General features: G+C 41.6%; 1 protein-coding gene across 2 annotated transcripts in view; it reads left to right on the plus strand.

Moving 5' to 3' along the window:
• Positions 1–18,173, plus strand: part of LOC307137294 (vascular cell adhesion protein 1) — a 76,044-nt gene that overhangs the window by 41,773 nt on the left and 16,098 nt on the right. Inside the window, exons 4-5 of one of the 2 annotated variants that reach the window (XM_079834873.1) lie at positions 11,911–12,156; positions 12,241–12,570. The exons of the other annotated variant lie outside the window; for it this stretch is intronic. Coding sequence (XP_079690999.1) covers positions 11,911–12,156; positions 12,241–12,570 — 576 coding nt within the window. The remainder of the gene's footprint in view (positions 1–11,910; positions 12,157–12,240; positions 12,571–18,173) is intronic. 2 annotated transcript variants of the gene reach the window in all.

The raw sequence follows: 18,173 nt of genomic DNA on the forward strand, positions 1-18,173 counted from the left end.
GTCAAGTCAAGTCACCTTTATTTAAATAGCGCTTTCAACAAGTCCAATTGTTTCAAAGTAGCTTCACAGTGTTAACTATCTAACTATCTAACTATCCAGCTAATTTCAATTTTCATATAGTGTCAATGCGGGCAGAACGGTAATATATTTGAAATTTAGGTGTCCCCAACTGAGCAAGCCAAAGGCAACGGTGGCAAGGAACCAAAATTCCTTTCAAGGCCAGAATGGAGAAAAAGAAACCTTGGGAGAAACCAGTTTGGGTGCCAGTTGTCCTCTGGCCGACGAACAAACAGTGTATGATTATAATTCTGGCAACATTACAGTTCAGAAGTCATATTAGATAAATATTCGAGATATTCGTAAGATTATTCGATAGATTGGAGTCGTCGTGCTGGAGACGGGTTTAATGAGGGTGTCATTTAGATGCAGCATTTACAGGGCAGAGTTTAGTTGACAGGCTCTCTTTAGACATATCAGGGATGCATTGGTCATGTCCAGGTGCAGGTCGACCATCTGATCTGAACACAGCCCGGTAGCAGGAAGTGTGGCAAATACAAATGATTGATGTAGTCCTCCTATTTTTATATACTTAAATGCAAATTGGCCACCGTGCTCTGTTTTCCTAAAGCCCCAAGGTGGTGGTGGCACAGGTGCGAGATCCCTTTCATTGCTCTTGCAGCTTTAATGTAGTTTTGTATTTTTTACTTTTTGGGACCTCATGAAGAGTAGTCACTGCCTAGGTACTGGCTAATGGGGATCCAAGTAAACAAATAAACTTAGATCATAGATGGGAAAGAGCATTCACGGCAAAACAGGCAATTTAACTAAGGAAAAATATGTTTTTTTTGACAGTTATAACACATCTCTGCTTTTTTTTAGGTGTCCTCAAAGTGTGCCCAAAAATATATGTGTAAAATTTGTTGTAAATATCTCATTTTATTTTAAAGTTATAGCCACTTATATTTAGAGAGAATTGGCTGCATTGATTGGATTTTTTTTTTTTGCCACTTCCTTCCAAAATGTTGGCTTTTAGTCATTATTGTTTAGCTATTGACCTATGTTATGTGTCTTGAAGACATTCGCAAAGGTTTTTTAGGTGCTAAAATACACCTTTTCACATACCATAAGGTGAAACCTGGCATGTTTGGTATCACTGGAATTCAGCAATGATTCAGGAGTCTAAGGAGGTGAATGCTCATTCAGGGCATTGTGCCAATGACGTATACAGAGTTTTTTGAGATATGCCAGTGTCCTCATAGACTATCATGGCAACCTGGATGAAGACAATGAATGCACATTGTCATCTGACTAATGTTTGGGTGCCTATATTGCCATTTTCACGTGTTTTTCCCCTGTTATAGCGCCAACAAGTGGTTAATAGTTGCGATTTTTTTCATGTGATCTCAGACTGAGCTCACATACATGTGACCTGAATTTGGTGAAAATATCTCATTCCGTTCACAAGTTATAGCCATTTTAGTAAAAGAGGTTCCGGTTACATCAAACATTTTGGCTCCCCTTAGCGACCATGAATCAAAATGTGTTTTTTTTTTTATAATTATTGATAATCACTCTCCAGACAACATTTCTGCAGTGATTTGGTTCTGATCAGGCAAAGAACCTGGGAGTAATTTGCAAAAGTAGGTTTTACAAAAAACCTAAAATATCTCGAAATTGGCACCTGAAGGGCGAGCAAATCCGAGGCATGCATTTTGTCCGCCTTGAGCCAAGGATTCCAGCGATATAAGGCACTCGAGGCTATGCCTTACGGTTGAGGAGTTATGAGCCGTTTCGTACTTTTGATCGCCGTTTCGTACTTTTGATCGCTGTAGCGCCCCCGTCAGGCCGATCGGGGCGTGCTTCGGTGACGTCAGTAGTCGTTGTGAGTACTACCATCCCTGCAAGTTTCAAGTCTCTACGACTTACGGTTTGGTCTGCCCGATCAGTTTTAGCTGGAGAATGATGCATCATGGGAAAATGAACAGTTACAATAGGGTTTCAGCCTGACACCTGACTTTGATTGGATTTTACTACCCCTTACTATCAATATTTTGACATTTGGGCTCGCGATCGTGCCTAACGACCTATGTTTCCGAACTTCTGACGCTGGTTTCGTCTCGATCGGACTAGCGGTTTCGAAGATATCGGCAAAAAGGTTTTAAGCGCTAAATTACAACGGTGCACAAACCATACGGCGAAACCTGGCAAGTGTGGTATTTTTGGACTCGGCAACGATTCAGGAGTCTAATGAGATGAGTCTCGTGAAAACAAGTCAACCACACCCAAAGTTCTGAGCCTTTTTTTAAAAAAATCTCCACTAGGCGGCGCTGTTTCGAAACTTGTCAGGCTACTTTGGGGTATCGTGGTGATGACCCATACCGAGTTTTGCAACAATCCGTTCATGCGTTGATAAAATACAGCATTTTAGCACATAATTCAAGATGGGCGACAGCCAAAATGGCCGATATGGTAAAATTGGATATCCTTCGACTCGGCATGACGTCCCGAATCTAACGAGGCCCCTTTTATGATATTTGGACAAACGGTTCAGCAAAGAAAAGCTAAAATAGCCATTTTTCGTATCTCCAGACCAGTAGGTGGCACAGCGCCGAAACGCTGCATGTAGCCTCAAGTCATGTTTATGATGACATGTACCAAGTTTGGTTTGAACACGATAAAGCGTTGCGGAGATATTGCCTTAAGTGTGTTTTTGCAAACGTTATGTAAAATTTGTTCGCGCGTTTATTGAAAACGATTAGACGAATCAACTTGATTTGCAAGATTTTTGGTCAATATTGTCTGAAGATGATCTGGTTCAATTTTCGTGCAAATCGGATGAACCGTCTAGGACGAGTTCGCAAAAGTAGGTTTTTCGGTTAATTGAAAATGGCGGGGAAATATCCAAGACGGAAAATGACGTCATAGGGTGCAACCGAATTGGCATGAGCTCAGAAATTAGAGGAAAAAAGAATTTCATTTCTAGCCCTTACGGTTCAAAAGTTATTAGCATAAACATGAGTACACATTTGGACAGGTGGTGGCGCTAGAGGTATTGAGATAGAGACACCAAAATTGCCATGGTGACATACCAGACCATCCTCTATTAGTGTGCCAAATTTCACAACTTTTTACCATACGGTTCTATGGGCTGCCATAGACTCCCATGGCGGAAGAAAAAAAGACAGGAACGGTTTCAATAGGTGCCTTCGCACCTTTGGTGCTTGGCCCCTAATAAAAAGGGCATAAAAAGGGTCTAAAAAGGCCTATAAAAAAAAGACTATAGGGTCTGAGCACTTGATTTTTGAGCTGCTGGTTGCAAAAACTTTATCAAGCCTGGTGACATGTGCATCGGAGAGGTCAAAGGTCAATTTTTGCATTTTCAGCTCATTTATCATGGAAAAGTGGTGTTTTTTTTTTTTACCTTTTAAACTGGTATGCCTCTACTGATGGCCCGATCTCCGTCAAAGTTTGCACGCGTCTTTACAATAATGCGACGCACATGCTCAGCCGATTTGGTGAAGTTCTGCGCAGAGCAGGCAATTTTTAGTCATTTAAATGTCATTTCGCATAGGATAATATAGAGCATTTTTTTCACCTTTATAACAGTTAAAGCGCCACGGCGGCCATAAAAGTCTGCAAGCCTCTTTAGGGTCACGTGACGCATGCCCACGCGTGATTTCGTGAAGCTGTATGCAAATCAGGCAGGAAGAGGGCCGCTTTCAGGCATTTAATGGGATTTTCCATAGAAATACATCATTGTGACCCCTTTTTAACCGTTATAGCGCCACCAAGTGGCCAATCGCCACGTCCTTTTTCATGCGGCCACAGAACGAGCTCTTACATATGTGTGCTGAGATTGGTGAAAATACCTCGTTCCGTTCACGAGTTATAGCCAATTTAGTAAAAGTGGCTCCTCCCCCTTCCAACGTTTTGGCAGCCCTTAGGGACCGTGAACCCAAATTTCCACTTTTTTTTATAAGCTTTGACAATCAGACTCCAGAGAATCTCGCTGCGCTGGTTTGGTTCCGGTCGGGCCAATAACCTAGGACTAGTTTGCAAAAGTAGGTTTTGCAAAAAATCCCAAATAGCCGAAATTTTTCCCACTCTGACGAGCAAATCCGAGGCATGCATTTTGTCCGCCTTGAGCCAAGGATTCCAGCGATATAAGGCACTCGAGGCTATGCCTTACGGTTGAGGAGTTATGAGCCGTTTCGTACTTTTGATCGCCGTTTCGTACTTTTGATCGCTGTAGCGCCCCCGTCAGGCCGATCGGGGCGTGCTTCGGTGACGTCAGTAGTCGTTGTGAGTACTACCATCCCTGCAAGTTTCAAGTCTCTACGACTTACGGTTTGGTCTGCCCGATCAGTTTTAGCTGGAGAATGATGCATCATGGGAAAATGAACAGTTACAATAGGGTTTCAGCCTGACACCTGACTTTGATTGGATTTTACTACCCCTTACTATCAATATTTTGACATTTGGGCTCGCGATCGTGCCTAACGACCTATGTTTCCGAACTTCTGACGCTGGTTTCGTCTCGATCGGACTAGCGGTTTCGAAGATATCGGCAAAAAGGTTTTAAGCGCTAAATTACAACGGTGCACAAACCATACGGCGAAACCTGGCAAGTGTGGTATTGTTGGACTCGGCAACGATTCAGGAGTCTAATGAGATGAGTCTCGTGAAAACAAGTCAACCACACCCAAAGTTCTGAGCCTTTTTTTAAAAAAATCTCCACTAGGCGGCGCTGTTTCGAAACTTGTCAGGCTACTTTGGGGTATCGTGGTGATGACCCATACCGAGTTTTGCAACAATCCGTTCATGCGTTGATAAAATACAGCATTTTAGCACATAATTCAAGATGGGCGACAGCCAAAATGGCCGATATGGTAAAATTGGATATCCTTCGACTCGGCATGACGTCCCGAATCTAACGAGGCCCCTTTTATGATATTTGGACAAACGGTTCAGCAAAGAAAAGCTAAAATAGCCATTTTTCGTATCTCCAGACCAGTAGGTGGCACAGCGCCGAAACGCTGCATGTAGCCTCAAGTCATGTTTATGATGACATGTACCAAGTTTGGTTTGAACACGATAAAGCGTTGCGGAGATATTGCCTTAAGTGTGTTTTTGCAAACGTTATGTAAAATTTGTTCGCGCGTTTATTGAAAACGATTAGACGAATCAACTTGATTTGCAAGATTTTTGGTCAATATTGTCTGAAGATGATCTGGTTCAATTTTCGTGCAAATCGGATGAACCGTCTAGGACGAGTTCGCAAAAGTAGGTTTTTCGGTTAATTGAAAATGGCGGGGAAATATCCAAGACGGAAAATGACGTCATAGGGTGCAACCGAATTGGCATGAGCTCAGAAATTAGAGGAAAAAAGAATTTCATTTCTAGCCCTTACGGTTCAAAAGTTATTAGCATAAACATGAGTACACATTTGGACAGGTGGTGGCGCTAGAGGTATTGAGATAGAGACACCAAAATTGCCATGGTGACATACCAGACCATCCTCTATTAGTGTGCCAAATTTCACAACTTTTTACCATACGGTTCTATGGGCTGCCATAGACTCCCATGGCGGAAGAAAAAAAGACAGGAACGGTTTCAATAGGTGCCTTCGCACCTTTGGTGCTTGGCCCCTAATAAAAAGGGCATAAAAAGGGTCTAAAAAGGCCTATAAAAAAAAGACTATAGGGTCTGAGCACTTGATTTTTGAGCTGCTGGTTGCAAAAACTTTATCAAGCCTGGTGACATGTGCATCGGAGAGGTCAAAGGTCAATTTTTGCATTTTCAGCTCATTTATCATGGAAAAGTGGTGTTTTTTTTTTTTACCTTTTAAACTGGTATGCCTCTACTGATGGCCCGATCTCCGTCAAAGTTTGCACGCGTCTTTACAATAATGCGACGCACATGCTCAGCCGATTTGGTGAAGTTCTGCGCAGAGCAGGCAATTTTTAGTCATTTAAATGTCATTTCGCATAGGATAATATAGAGCATTTTTTTCACCTTTATAACAGTTAAAGCGCCACGGCGGCCATAAAAGTCTGCAAGCCTCTTTAGGGTCACGTGACGCATGCCCACGCGTGATTTCGTGAAGCTGTATGCAAATCAGGCAGGAAGAGGGCCGCTTTCAGGCATTTAATGGGATTTTCCATAGAAATACATCATTGTGACCCTTTTTAACCGTTATAGCGCCACCAAGTGGCCAATCGCCACGTCCTTTTTCATGCGGCCACAGAACGAGCTCTTACATATGTGTGCTGAGATTGGTGAAAATACCTCGTTCCGTTCACGAGTTATAGCCAATTTAGTAAAAGTGGCTCCTCCCCCTTCCAACGTTTTGGCAGCCCTTAGGGACCGTGAACCCAAATTTCCACTTTTTTTTATAAGCTTTGACAATCAGACTCCAGAGAATCTCGCTGCGCTGGTTTGGTTCCGGTCGGGCCAATAACCTAGGACTAGTTTGCAAAAGTAGGTTTTGCAAAAAATCCCAAATAGCCGAAATTTTTCCCACTCTGACGAGCAAATCCGAGGCATGCATTTTGTCCGCCTTGAGCCAAGGATTCCAGCGATATAAGGCACTCGAGGCTATGCCTTACGGTTGAGGAGTTATGAGCCGTTTCGTACTTTTGATCGCCGTTTCGTACTTTTGATCGCTGTAGCGCCCCCGTCAGGCCGATCGGGGCGTGCTTCGGTGACGTCAGTAGTCGTTGTGAGTACTACCATCCCTGCAAGTTTCAAGTCTCTACGACTTACGGTTTGGTCTGCCCGATCAGTTTTAGCTGGAGAATGATGCATCATGGGAAAATGAACAGTTACAATAGGGTTTCAGCCTGACACCTGACTTTGATTGGATTTTACTACCCCTTACTATCAATATTTTGACATTTGGGCTCGCGATCGTGCCTAACGACCTATGTTTCCGAACTTCTGACGCTGGTTTCGTCTCGATCGGACTAGCGGTTTCGAAGATATCGGCAAAAAGGTTTTAAGCGCTAAATTACAACGGTGCACAAACCATACGGCGAAACCTGGCAAGTGTGGTATTGTTGGACTCGGCAACGATTCAGGAGTCTAATGAGATGAGTCTCGTGAAAACAAGTCAACCACACCCAAAGTTCTGAGCCTTTTTTTAAAAAAATCTCCACTAGGCGGCGCTGTTTCGAAACTTGTCAGGCTACTTTGGGGTATCGTGGTGATGACCCATACCGAGTTTTGCAACAATCCGTTCATGCGTTGATAAAATACAGCATTTTAGCACATAATTCAAGATGGGCGACAGCCAAAATGGCCGATATGGTAAAATTGGATATCCTTCGACTCGGCATGACGTCCCGAATCTAACGAGGCCCCTTTTATGATATTTGGACAAACGGTTCAGCAAAGAAAAGCTAAAATAGCCATTTTTCGTATCTCCAGACCAGTAGGTGGCACAGCGCCGAAACGCTGCATGTAGCCTCAAGTCATGTTTATGATGACATGTACCAAGTTTGGTTTGAACACGATAAAGCGTTGCGGAGATATTGCCTTAAGTGTGTTTTTGCAAACGTTATGTAAAATTTGTTCGCGCGTTTATTGAAAACGATTAGACGAATCAACTTGATTTGCAAGATTTTTGGTCAATATTGTCTGAAGATGATCTGGTTCAATTTTCGTGCAAATCGGATGAACCGTCTAGGACGAGTTCGCAAAAGTAGGTTTTTCGGTTAATTGAAAATGGCGGGGAAATATCCAAGACGGAAAATGACGTCATAGGGTGCAACCGAATTGGCATGAGCTCAGAAATTAGAGGAAAAAATAATTTCATTTCTAGCCCTTACGGTTCAAAAGTTATTAGCATAAACATGAGTACACATTTGGACAGGTGGTGGCGCTAGAGGTATTGAGATAGAGACACCAAAATTGCCATGGTGACATACCAGACCATCCTCTATTAGTGTGCCAAATTTCACAACTTTTTACCATACGGTTCTATGGGCTGCCATAGACTCCCATGGCGGAAGAAAAAAAGACAGGAACGGTTTCAATAGGTGCCTTCGCACCTTTGGTGCTTGGCCCCTAATAATAATAGGAACGGGAACGGTTTCAATAGGTGCCTTCGCACCTTCGGTGCTTGGCCCCTAATGAACATGAACCATCACCAAAACACCCTGTGACAAGTAGCCTCTAAGGCTGATGTGCCAATCTTTTTTTTGGTGTGTGTGTCTGGTTTACTAGCTTTGTGGGGACGTAATGGTTTTTATACTGTATATTCTGTCCTCTTACAGTAACCCTACCCCTAAACCAACCCATCACATAAACCTCTGCATTTAATTTTTTTAAAGAAATAATAATAATAATTCTGTATGATTTATAAGCTTGTTTCCACATGGGGACCTCAATTTATGGTGACTCTTGAGTCCCCATGAGTCTGTGTGCATTGAAGTTGAAGTCCCCACCAGGATAGAAAAAAAACAGGAATACGCACGCATGCACACACACGCACACGCACGCACACGCACACGCACACACACACACATGTTGGGTTTTCATGTTTTATGGGGACTTTCCATAGGCGTAATGGTTTTTATACCGTACATACCGTATATTCTATCCCCCTACACTGCCCCTGCCCCTTAACCTACCCATCACAGGAGACATTCTGCATTTTTACATTGTCAAAAAACATCACATAGTCTGATTTATAAGATGTTTTCCTCATGGGGACCAAAAAATGTCCCCACAAGGACGAGGATTTCGGATATTGCCATATTTGTGGGGACATTTTGTCCCCATAACGTAGGGATTACCAGTCCACACACACACACACACACACACACACACACACACACACACACACACACACACACACACACACACACACACACACACACACACACACACACACACACACACACACACACACACACACACACACACACACACACACACACACACACACACACACACACACACACACACACACAAACATGGGCATGATTAGAAAAGGCTAAATGGAAAATAGTCTCACTTGTGATCAGACTGCCACAGGAAATGTATGGGAAATATGAAAAAAAAAAACAATCAACAAATGATTTACAATGAAGCCGTCTCTGATATTGTCAAAAGATAGGTTCAAGTGCAAAACATAAGTAATTATGCCAGAAAATATTATTTTAAGCAACTAGGGATAGACCATATATACTGTAAAGGGCAGGCATATTGTTGCACGATGGTATTACATATGATTTTCTTTGGTTCTCACATCAGATGGCACAAATCTTCCTTCAGTGCATTGGATATTGAAAACATTTGCTCTGTTTTTAACTTAATCACTTGAAGATCCTCCTTTATGCCCATTGGGCCAGAATCCATTATCACTGAAGCATATATTGATGGACTGTGATAGATTGAACTGTTAGAATTCACTTTTTTTTCTCCAGTTGACACTTATGAAAATATTTTTAATGAAGTAAGACCAGGGGCCTATACCATGAAGCCGGTTTAGCTGGCTAACCAGATATGTTTAAGCTTAGTTTGTGCTAATCCTGGGTTTTTGGTACCATTAAAGTGGTTTGGCTTTTAGCAGTGTTCATCTCCATAGTAACTTACGCTCCACGGCTAACCTGCTCCAGGGCAGGTTATGTTCTGGATAAGAGATCAAACTGAAATTGGACCAATCAGCTGTGAGCAAAGTGACACATCTATGATGCAATAAAGCCACTCCCCCTGTTTCTACTCCAAATTAAAGGTTACTACATAGCAAATGTTTTTTAAAGACTAAAGCGTCTGGCTTTCAACAATGTTATTTATAATAATAATAATTTTGAATGATTTAGATATCATTTATGTAGTTATTATACCCGTATTCAATTACACATGTATCATTTTAGTTAATCAATCATTAATAGGCACTTTGTTAAAATTAATATAAATAGCCTATACAAAGGTCAAACAAAATAAGCTTTAAAATCAATAAATAAAGCTATAAAAATTACTACATTACTCAATTCTCTATTTATCAACTAAACTAACGTCATAACTTTTACTTGCATTGACGTAGTGAATATTTTCTTTAAGTGGTCCTCTTTTATAGCCAGCTCTTTTCTTCTTGCTGTGTAAATTTGTTTAAATTCTTAATATTTTTCAATCATGTAATATTCTGCAGAAGAGAGAAATTAATCTCGCTGCTTCTCTCACGAGAAGTGAATCTCAGTTTTACTGATCCACAGCGTGTGATTGGCTGTTCACTACTGATGTCACAGCTAAACTCCTAAACTCAGGATCAAAGCCTGGGTTGACAGAGAAAGCGGATGATCAGCATCATGGGACCAACAAAGCCTGAATAGATTGGTTTGGTTTTGTCAACTCGAAACTAATTCTGTAACCCTGAGTTTGTTAAACTACCATCATGGTACAGGCCCCAGATCTAGTTTTAGAATTTTTACCTAAGATAACATTTAAAAAACAATTTTATTCATTCCTTTTTTCTCTCCATGAATATAGCCAGAGTAGTGTAAAACTACTTAACTAAGTTAAGTAAAATTAACAAAGAAAATAAGTAATTTTAACTTAATTATTCAAACTCCAGTACATGATGGGAACACCAGTATCAGAAAAGTTGAGTAGTTTTACTTAATTTTATAACAATGATATTTACGGTTTAATTTCTACAAACTTGAATGAAGTACTAATATAGAATTTACTTACTTTTTAAATTCTTGCCTAAACAAATGTTTTCATGTAGAAATTACATTTGGTTTTTTTCTGTAGTATTTATTTACTTCACCACAAAATCATTTTTATCCGGCGGTGCATGTTCAGTACGCACTCTTCTGATGACGAAATGTGCATCACGCGACCTGCACTCTGACCCTCGCATACGCGTAAAATGTGAAGTATACTTTGGCCTTAACCCTAGAAAAAAAACCCCCAACATAACAGAAACTCTTCTAAACTAACATTAAACACTAAATCTCACAGTTAATGTTAATCTTGCACACAAAAAAAACATAATATAACACTTAATTTTGGCATTTACTGTCCCTTTTGACTGTCATGGCAAAGTATGCTAGGAAATAGAAATCCCAGTCCAGTTTCGGTTACATTTAAGTGTGTCTAAATTTAAATAAACAAGTCAATAACACTCAAAACAGTGAAACAAGTCAGATTACTTAAATAGTTTTGAGAACTCAAAAGAAAAAGAAAGTTGTAAATACTCTAATTTGTTTAATTTGAGTTGGCTCTACTCAAAACAATTTATTTTGAGTGTTTACAGTGTATAGGGCATCTTTAAAGGTATTTTGATGGGAGGTGGTTGTTTTCTAGCTTAGAAAAAATAGCACACCTGTCCTTAACAAGCCACATGATTTATAACATCTGCTGGATGTTAATATCTCTGAACTACTGGATCAGTTACATACCAGAGAGTAAGATTTAGAGTATGCGGGTTAACAACCACTATAAACACACCAAACCACTGCAGTCAAAATGACTCTTAGCTGCACAGAGGAAATAATGTCATACTGATTTAGAACGATATAAGTGTGAGTAAAGGATGATATATATATATATATATATATATATATATATATATATATATATATATATATATATATATATATATATATATATATATATATATATATATATATATATATATATATACTATACACTGCATATAGCCTATGCTATTCCTCTCTTTGGGTAAATACAAGCCACACAATTCATAAAACATAAATGCTAAATTCTAGAAATTTTGTTACATCAAGGCAGAACAAAGAATTAAGTCAGTTAGGAGTTCAGTTGTTTGTTTTCTTAATGAAAATCTTAACTTAACTAAATCTTTATGAACTCCAATACTACTACTTTTCAGATGAATCAGTTTTATCAGAATGCACTGTCTTTGTTCTCTCTTGACAGACTACTGTCCCATTTTCTTCGACCCTCCTGAGGTGGTGGTTAAATATGAAGCTTCATTCTCAGTGAACTGCTCCACCAACATGACAGACAATTTTGGCTTGAGTTGGGAGGGATATAATGACATAGATCTGATCCCTGCCGAGATCTCTGAAAGGCGAAGTGTGATGGACTGGGAGATGCAGCTAACCTGTTACATTGACACGAACAAAACAAAGTGTTCACAGAATCTGCCACTTATTATTTACAGTGAGTTTTTTTTAAATCTCAGATTATTTTCTGTAATTCATTCAGGACTGTGGAAATCAATACCTCTGAAATCTTCCTCCACAGAGACTCCAGACAGTGTGTCCATCAGCACTGTGAATCACAATGGACCAATGATGGCGGGAAACCAGTATGAGCTCCAGTGTGACGTTCTCAATGTGGCTCCTGTTCAGAATCTCACTGTCAAATGGTACAAAGGACAGACTCTGGTGAATCAAACCACCTTCACTGACACCATCAAGACTCCAGTCAATAAAACATCTAAACTCCTGATCCGTCCAGACAGAGCTGATGATGGGGCTCAGTACTGGTGTGAAGCAGAGCTGCAACTGGGAGAAGAAGGACCTCAACCTCCTCCTAAAGTCTCATCAGATCCTCTCAGCATTACTTTATATTGTAAGTAAGATCCGTCAGCTTCTATGATTAATCTTTTAAGAACATCTGTTGTCCAAATCAGACTTTTAGTGGTTGTAGCACTTACCATGTGACACAGGGGCTGCATCTGAAATCGCATACTTCCCTATATATAGTAGGTGAAAAACAGTTCATAACCCAAGAAGTATTTCTGAATTCACAGTACTCATAAAAGAGTAGGCAAAAAGCACCCGGCAAGATTCTGAAGTGTGCATACGATGGACACTTTACTATCCCAAGAGGCCATGGGAGAGGATTTGTGAATGGTAGTGAAGCGACATAACTGATGCTGGTCACATGATAATGACAACATGGCGAATGTAGTCTGGTTTACAGTTAATTTAATGAAATTAAATTTAGGGCTGTGCAATATATCGAAATTATCGAAATATCGCAAATGTACATATCGCAATATGCATATCGCAATGGCACGCAATATCTCAATGATTTTAATAGGCTACTTAAACATTGTGTAAAGTGTAGGTTTTTAGGTTGATGCATATATCAGAGAATAGACTGGGCACACGACTCTTACTTATGTGACTTGCTTGACGTTATAAAGAGTTATTAAACGCAATAACTTGCGAAAAACAACTCCATGCAGTCTTGTGCTGTCTGCTGTCTGACAAAAAACACAGAAACGTGCGCACAAGCCGTTCTTTTTTTCGTGTCTTGTTACTCACTTGAACTGTCAAATACACACATTTTTTGATGAGAATGTCTTGATGAGTATTCATGTAAACGCAGTCGGTTATGCTTTAAGTGAAGGATATCAGTTGGGGAAAGAAATAGATTTTACACACTTAAAACAATATCGTATCGCATATCGAATATCGCATTATTTAACAAGGAAATCGCATATCGCATTTTTCTTCAATAATGCACAGCCCTGATTAAATTTATATATTTTAATTCATACACCCTCATAAATTTATTCAAAGTAACTTTCTATCCCACTTGCAACAATATCTCTTCTCTTCTCTTCTCTTCTCTTCTCTTCTCTTCTCTTCTCTTCTCTTCTCTTCTCTTTTTTTTTCTCTTCGACGTTTTTTTTTGCATGAGAGCAGGGCAACCGGTCACAGACTGTTGGTTGAATGTCTGATTGACAAAATAGGAAAAACACTTCAGTAGCTTCTCAGGATGATTTCCCAATCTTTTTTTTTTGTGTGTCTGTCTTGTTTACTATCTTTGTTGGGACGTAATGGTTTTTATACTGTACAAACTGTATATTCTGTCCTTTTACAGTAAACATACCATCACATAAACCTCTATTTAATTTTTAAAAAATAATAATTATGTATGATTTATAAGCTTGTCTCCACATGTGGACCTCAATTTATGAAAATACATGAAAAAAAACAAGACAAAAAACATGAACACACACACACACACACACTCACACACACACACACACACACACACACACACACACACACACACACACACACACACACACACACACACACACACACACACACACACACACACACACACACACACACACACACACACACACACACACACACACACACACACACACACACACACACACATGTTTGTTTTTGTGAAATGTGAGGACATTCCATAGGCGTAATGGTTTTTATACCGTACAAACCGTATTTTCTATCCCCTTACACTGCCCCTGCCCCTAAACCTAACCCTCACAGGAGACTGTGCAGTTCACTTTCTGTGAAAAAAACCTTGTTCTGTGTGATTTATAAGCATTTTGAAAAGTGAGGACATGGGGAACGTCCTCATATTTCACCCTCTTTTTGTAATACCTATTTCATACCCATGTCATGTCAAAAACATGCCCACACACACACACACACACACGCACACACACGCACGCACACGCGCACACACACACACACACACACACACACACACACACACACACACACACACACACACACACACACACACACACACACACACACACACACACACACACACACACACACACACACACACACACACACAAACATGGGCATGATTAGAAAAGGCTAAATGGAAAATAGTCACACTTGTTTACAATGAAGTAGTCTCTGATATTGTCAAAAGATAGGTTCAAGTGCAAAACATAAGTAATTATGCCAGAAAATATTATTTTAAGCAACTAGGGATAGACCATATATACTGTATAGGGCAGGCATATTGTTGCACGATGGTATTACATATGATTTTCTTTGGTTCTCACATCAGATGGCACAAATCTTCCTTCAGTGCATTGGATATTGAAAACATTTGCTCTGTTTTTAACTTAATCACTTGAAGATCCTCCTTTATGCCCATTGGGCCAGAATCCATTATCACTGAAGTAAATTTTGACGGACTGTGCTAGATTGAATGTTAGAATTCACTTTTTTTTTTTCCACTTGACACTTATGAAAATATTTTTAATGAAGTAAGACCAGATCTAATTTTAGAATTTTTACCTAAGATAAAATTTAAAAAACAATTTTATTCATTTTTTTTTCTCTCCATGAATATAGCCGGATTAGTGTAAAACCATGTAGCCATGGCGTTAAACCATAAATAAACAAAACTTAATCACTGTAGGCTATTCATTGAATATAATATAAAATAATAATATTGTCACAGGTGAGGGCAGGCAGGAAGACAAAGACTGGCTAATACAGTCCCAAACGTAGTTTAATCACAGATAATCCACAGACAGGCAATAGCACAACACACTTAAACATAACAGTGGTATAACGCCCCCTCCGACAAGGTGCAACCTCATGCCGTAACATAGTGACACATGAGGAGGGATGGAGGGGGTTCTGGAGTGGGACGAGGAGATGGCGAAACGATGCAAGGAGGCAGAAGAGAAGGGATGTTGGCAGGACGGTGAGACCAAGGGATGGTGATGGTGGGACGACGATCCCCTGGTGGTGACGATGGTGGTTGGCCAATGGCACAGACCCAGAGCTCCCCAGTGCTGACAGCCCACGGTGGAGTCGGGGAGGGGAGGAGCCGGGATGGTGTAGCGATGACTGAAGGCATTTGAGGGATTACCAAAGGAGACTCGGCAGACGGATCCATTGGCGCAGACGGAGAACTGATGGATTCAAGCAGCAGGTCCGAGGGTCTACATTGGAGCCAAAGGTGGGAGGAGCCAAGACAGAGCCAGCAGGTCGACAGGCCGAGATGGAGCGAAGAGGTCGAAGGCTGGAGGCGAAGCCACGGGATCCTTTCGCACACGTGCAGCAGGTGGATCGATATTACAGGGAATCTCCAGAGACTGCGCAGGGCTGTAGACGTTTCGGTTACTAACGTAACCTCGGTTCCCTAAGATGAGGGAACGAGTATTGCGTTTTGCTAAAACGCTATGGGGGAATTCCTTTCATCGAGATATTGAAGCAAATTTTTATCCAAAAATACCTTTTATACGCAGTGCAGCTGCACAACTCTCAGCAGGAAGCAGCTGCGTGCTGATTGGCTGTGCCGCTGCAACTGCAGCAACCTATAGCGAGACCGTGGGGCGGGACGGACCAATCAGGTCCTTCCAAATTCCCGCCATAAGGGGCAACAGAATTTGCATAGCCAAGGGTATATAAGACCCACTCTCGCAAGGTTAGTCAGGTTAATCGACTGAAGCGACTCCTGAGCAAGTGAGCAAGCACAGCAAGCAAAACGCAATACTCGTTCCCTCATCTTAGGGAACCGAGGTTACTAGGTAACCGAAACGTTCCCTTACGAGAGTACTCTCGTACTGCGTTTTGCTAAAACGCTATGGGGGACCAATGCAAAATGCCGTGCTTGCTTAACGGCTCTAAAGCCGACGACACCAAACCCAGGCCAACCTAGGTGGGCCCGTAATATGATATCAATAATTCAGAATGAGCCAGACCTGAGTCGGGCCCTAAGAGAATGAACACGATATACGTGCAATAATAAGTATAGACCAGACATAGTCGGGTCAGGAATAATGAGTGGCCAGATAATTTGAGCCGTATAAGGAATATGCTTATGACTTATACAATATTCAACCCAGGCCGGACTTATCGAGCCTTAAGGGGTTAAATCTGTTCATACAGCAAGAAGTCCAGCTTGTAAAGCCGGAACATCTAAATTATAGAATCTGATAAAAGTGGACGGGGAGGCCCAGCCTGCCGCCGCACAGATATCATTCAGGGAAATGCCAGTAGACCAAGCCCACGAAGAGGCCATGCCTCTAGTAGAATGGGCTCTAATGCCTAAGGGGCAGCTGAGATCTTTAGACTCATAAGCCAGTGAAATAGCATCCACTATCCACCGTGACAAGGTCTGCTTTGTAACCGCCAAAGCATACAAAGAGCTGTTCAGTTTGCCTGTAAGCAGCGGAACGCTCTATGTATATTCTCAGCGCTCTGACAGGACAGAGCAAGTTAGCATCTATTTCATCTAACGGTGATGAAAGTGCCGAAAGTGAAATGACCTGTGCTCTGAACGGAGTTGAAAGCACTTTAGGTACATATCCATGTCTTGGTTTGAGGATGACTTTGGAGTCGTTTGGCCCAAATTCCAGACACGAGGCGCTCACAGAGAGCGCATGCAGATCACCCACTCGCTTAACTGACGCGATCGCTAACAGAAAAGCGGTCTTTAGTGACAGGAGCTTTAAGCTCACCGAATGCAGAGGCTCAAATGCAGAGCTCTTCATGGCATCCAGGACCGTGGACAGGTCCCATAAAGGGACTGAAGGGGGGCGAGGTGGGTGAAGCCTTCTAGCCCCTTTAAGGAAGCGAACAATGAGATCGTTCTTTCCTAGTGACAGTCCGTTCACTTGAATGTGATACGCTGCTATAGCAGCCACATAAACTTTGAGCATGGAGGGGGAGCAACCCGCGTCCAGAAGCTCTTGTAAAAATGTAAGCACCTCTGACACTGCACAATCATGTGGGGTCAGACTTCGCGCTTTACACCAGTCTGAAAAGACTGACCATTTGCCTGAATAGAGCCGCCTAGTCGTGGGGGCTCTAGCTTCAGTAATAGTATTCAATACGCCTTCAGAAAGGTTCTCATGTACCCGTTGATGGGCCAAACATGAAGCGCCCATAGATCGGGACGGGGATGCCAGATCTGCCGTTCCGCCTGCATGAGGAGGTCTCTCCTCAGCGGGATCGGCCACGAAGCTGTATCTGACATCTGACTCAGCAGTGAGAACCAAGGTTGATTTCTCCAAAGCGGGGCTATTAAAAGCACAGCGCATTTGCTCTCCCTGATCCTCTCTATGACCTGAGGTAACATTGAGTTTGGGGGAAAAGCATAAAGAGGAAGGTTGGGCCATTCGTGGGCCAACGCATCTTCGTGCTTGGAGAAATATATTCGGCATTGAGCATTGTCTTGTGAGGCGAAAAGATCCACTTTTGCCTTTCCAAACTTGCCCCAAATTGTCTGAATTATATTTGGGTGAAGAGACCACTCTGCAGGGGACACTTTGCCCCTGGACAGCATGTCCGGACCCAAATTCAGAATGCCTGGCACATGAGTCGCTCTCAGCGAGCTCAGATTGTGCTCTGCCCATATTAGGGCTTCTTCCGCCATTGAGTGCAGATCGATAGATCTCAGACCGCCTTGGCGATTTATATAGGCTACCA

The sequence above is a fragment of the Gobio gobio genome, assembly GCF_949357685.1.
Source record: "Gobio gobio genome assembly, chromosome: 1".
NCBI lineage: Eukaryota > Metazoa > Chordata > Actinopteri > Cypriniformes > Gobionidae > Gobio > Gobio gobio.